At 36.1% G+C, this 3,798-nt stretch overlaps 1 protein-coding gene across 1 annotated transcript in view; it reads right to left on the reverse strand.

Annotated features, from left to right (window-relative positions):
- Positions 1-3,798, reverse strand: part of LOC108968879 (protein slit) — a gene marked incomplete at its 5' end in the record, with an annotated part of 49,093 nt that overhangs the window by 29,293 nt on the left and 16,002 nt on the right. Inside the window, 5 exon segments of the mRNA XM_018933195.1 lie at positions 76-219; positions 584-725; positions 2,430-2,665; positions 2,809-2,952; positions 3,387-3,458. Coding sequence (XP_018788740.1) covers positions 76-219; positions 584-725; positions 2,430-2,665; positions 2,809-2,952; positions 3,387-3,458 — 738 coding nt within the window.

A 3,798-nucleotide genomic window follows, 5' to 3' on the forward strand; every position in this document is an offset into this window, starting at 1 on the left:
AAAAAAGTTAAATTAAAAAAAATTTAATATATATTATTTCCTTATTTTTTAGAGGTCTTGTTTTGATTTACTTACAGCGTAGTGAGCGCTTTCAGTCCAGCCAAAGCGTCGTGGGCAATGCGCGAAATGTTGTTGTTGGAGAGGTCAATGCGACGCAAGCGACGGAAATTSGCAAAAGCTTTTGGCGGCAATTCGGTAATGAAGTTCTGCTCCAAGCGTCTGTAATAGGAACATAGAAAAAACAAAAGACTTTTTTAGAAACTTTGCACAAAGCAAAATGTTTAGCAGAAGCAAAAGTAAAGCATAATTACAATAATGATGGCATGAAAAAGAAACAAAAAAAAAATAAAGAAATAAATATAAAAAAAAAAATAATAAATAACAAAAAAATAATTGAAGTTTTTAAATTGCTGGAGGTGCCACAGTGAGCGCTTAAGCCATTCAAAAATTRCGTTTTACCAAACGAAAATTTGACAGTTACTCAAGCGTTCACTTAAGCACGTACACACACATGCACATGGTTGTACAWACATACGTACATATGTATGTAATTATGTGCCTCTGCATATACATAAATACTTACAATTCCGTTGTATCATCTGGCAGCGACACTGGCACACTTGTGAGGCTCTTCTCGCGACAGTCGACAATGCCATCGGCACAACGGCACGGATGTGGGCAGCTATTCTCCATGCCACATTCCATTGGCGCATTCTCGGTGAGACCTTTAAGCGTGTGCAAAGTGTGAGATAGATGAAAAAAAAAACAAAAATATGAATTGGAAGGGTACTTAATTACAAAAATGTTTTAACTATAATTTAAATACAATTAAAGTAGTCATGTGAGTATGTGTGACTGTGTTTATTAATGATTTATTTCAGCCATTATGCTTTGAAAGCCCTGTTGCTCAGAGATGAGGTGGAAATAATTATTAAAAATTTATAGTATATAGATATTTTTATCGTATTTTTTCACATTTCCCTAATTTTTAATGACCCCATAAAATTAATATCGTATGAAAAATTACTGTAAGCGATTAAAACTTATATTATTTATATATCATTGGATGAAGAAGAAGTAAACAGCTTGCACAGAAGCWATAATACCCTTCGTAAATTTAAGTTTCCGTAGAAGAAATTGATTTGGATTCTCCGGTTTGTATGGTGGCTATATGCTATAGTGGTTCGATTTGAACAATTTATTCGGAGATTGTACCGTTGCTTTCGAAAATAGCCTATGCCAAATTTCGTGAAGATACCTCAACAAATAAAACAGTTTTCCATACAAGAACTTGATTTGGATCCTTCAGTTTCCTACAGTGAACAAATTATAGCAGCCGTAGCTGAGAGTGTACATGAATCAATTTCATGAAGAGTCGATTCGGTGCCGTTTTCAGCAACTCGAACTGACTTATGGAACGACTTGGCGCAAGAACCGAAGCCGCTCGACCTTCCCAAGCGACATCGTTTCGATCTATGGGCTCTTGAAAACTTCCAAGAAGATGCGATGTTTTCGAGCCAAATTTTGTTCCGCGATGGGGCTCATTTCTGRCTCAATGTGTATATAAACAAGCAWMATTGCCGAATTTGGGACGAAGAGCAACCTGAACATATTTAAGAGCTGCCATTTCATTCAGAAAAAACAATAGTTTGGTGTGTTTTGAAGACCGGTGGAATCATCGTTCCGTATTTCTTCAAAATTGATGCCAATTAGAAAGTAACTGTCAATAGCGACTGTTAGCCCGACATGATAACCGACTATTTGATGTCCGAAGTTAAAGCTCCTGATCTCGGCTACATTTGGTTTCCACAAGACCCCACCATTTTCGACAGACCCCATCAATCAATGTAGTAATAGAGAGAATATACTTCGATGGGCAGATAGTTTCACGTTTTGGGACGGACGATTGCCCACCAAGATATCAGACCATTAGACTTTCCTGTGGGGATATGTAAAGTCTAAAGCCTATGCGGACAAACCCACTTCGATTGAGGCCTTGGAGCAAAACATCACGCRTGTCATTCGTCAGTTACCAGTCGAAATGACCGAACGAGTCATTGAAAATTGGACTCAACGGATAGGCTACGTTTCACCCCGGCCAACATTTGAAAGAGATGATCCTCAAAAAATAAATGCCAAGGAATGTTCCTTCAAATGATCATAAACTTTCCTCATTAAATTTGAAGTTTCTTTGTTTTTCTTTAGAAAAGTGTATTCCTACAAACAGGAAGTCCTATCCTACATATCTTAGGATCTGTTGAAGGACAACCTATATTGAAAAATATGGGCTTAAGTGACAAGCTCAGAATCGGTTTGAGTAGTGACCGAACGCGTTAACAATTTTGGGCATATTTACTCATTCTTCATTAAAACAAGCTTGTCTCTGCACAAATAATACGCACAAGTTAAAAAAAAAATAAGCGAATTACCTGAGCACTTAAATTCCTGATCGTGCAGATCCGCCACATTTTGACCCTTCAACTGCGAGGGCGACTGACAGCGTGTATATGGCGCCAGACGCGGTGCGCTGCGCAAGAAACGTGATAGCCACGACAAATGGCAGTCACACGAGAAAGGATTATCCGACAGGCGTAGAGCTCGTAATCGATTTAAACCACTGAAAGCATTATGCGGCAACGAAGTCAAGTTGTTGTTGTTCAAAGTGCTGTAAAGGAAAAAATTAAAAAAAAAAAATTATAAAATAAATATATAGTAAATACAATGGAAAAATTGAAATCTCTTTGTTGATATTTTTGTTCGAAAATTGCGATTTGCTTACAGCGCCATCTACCAAATATAAATACTTACAGAATCTCCAAGTCTATGAGTCCTTTAAAAGCGTGCTCGTCCATACAAGTGATCTGATTGTTGTCCAAYTGTAGGCTACGTAGCGATTGCGCGCCTTTGAAGACCCGACGTCCCACGGTCGTGATGATATTGTGCGAGATGTCCCTGTAGGAAAAGTGAAGCATTTAGTAAATTAGTTTAAAAATGTTTTTAAWTTTGTTATACATGTACATATATAAATTTATGTTAAAATTCATAATATAGGTAAAAATGATAGTACTACTAAAATGAGTTCAACAATTCATAACCAACTTTATCGAGTACTCAAGGCAAACTCAATTTCTACAGTGTGTGTTTATCAATAAAAAAAAGCTGTGGCAGCCCAGCATGTTCCTACTTACGAAAAGTATAAAGTAAAATTTGTATTTAATTAGCATATTATAAAGTTATAAACTAAAGCTAACTATATAATGMTATGTACTAAGTAATTAATTGGTTATTTATGTAGTTATTTGAACCTCTATAGCAGCATTCCTCGAAAGAAATCAAAGAAAATATGTTTGGTGTTTAATAAAGAAGCATGGCATTCGACTACTTACAATCGCAAAAGACTCGCTGAACTTGACACTAGATTTTCAGGTATCGCCTTAAGCAGATTGTTGTTAAGGCGCCTGTATGTATGCATTGGAGAGTTGTAACAGTGTTCGTGTTTGCGTGCAGGAAAATCCAAATTGGAAAGTCCAATCAATCCAAAACAAATCAATATAAAATAACAAAAAGGAAATAAATCAATAAAAGACAAAAGGAAAGAAAAGCGTAAGATACAGAAAATGAGAAGACAAAATTAAAAGTATTTATGAAAAAAAAAAATTGAAAAAACTACAACGCTCGTACACTGGGTTGTTGCAGGTATTATTTTTAAGCGGTTAATATCCATTTGTGAGTTTAAAAAAATGATCGATCAGATCGGCTCGCAGTTTTTACACGACCTTCTTAGATATATTTGTCAGG

Source organism: Bactrocera latifrons, unplaced genomic scaffold, assembly GCF_001853355.1.
Source record: "Bactrocera latifrons isolate USDA-ARS-PBARC rearing strain unplaced genomic scaffold, ASM185335v1 scaffold_230, whole genome shotgun sequence".
Taxonomy (NCBI): Eukaryota; Metazoa; Arthropoda; class Insecta; order Diptera; family Tephritidae; genus Bactrocera; species Bactrocera latifrons.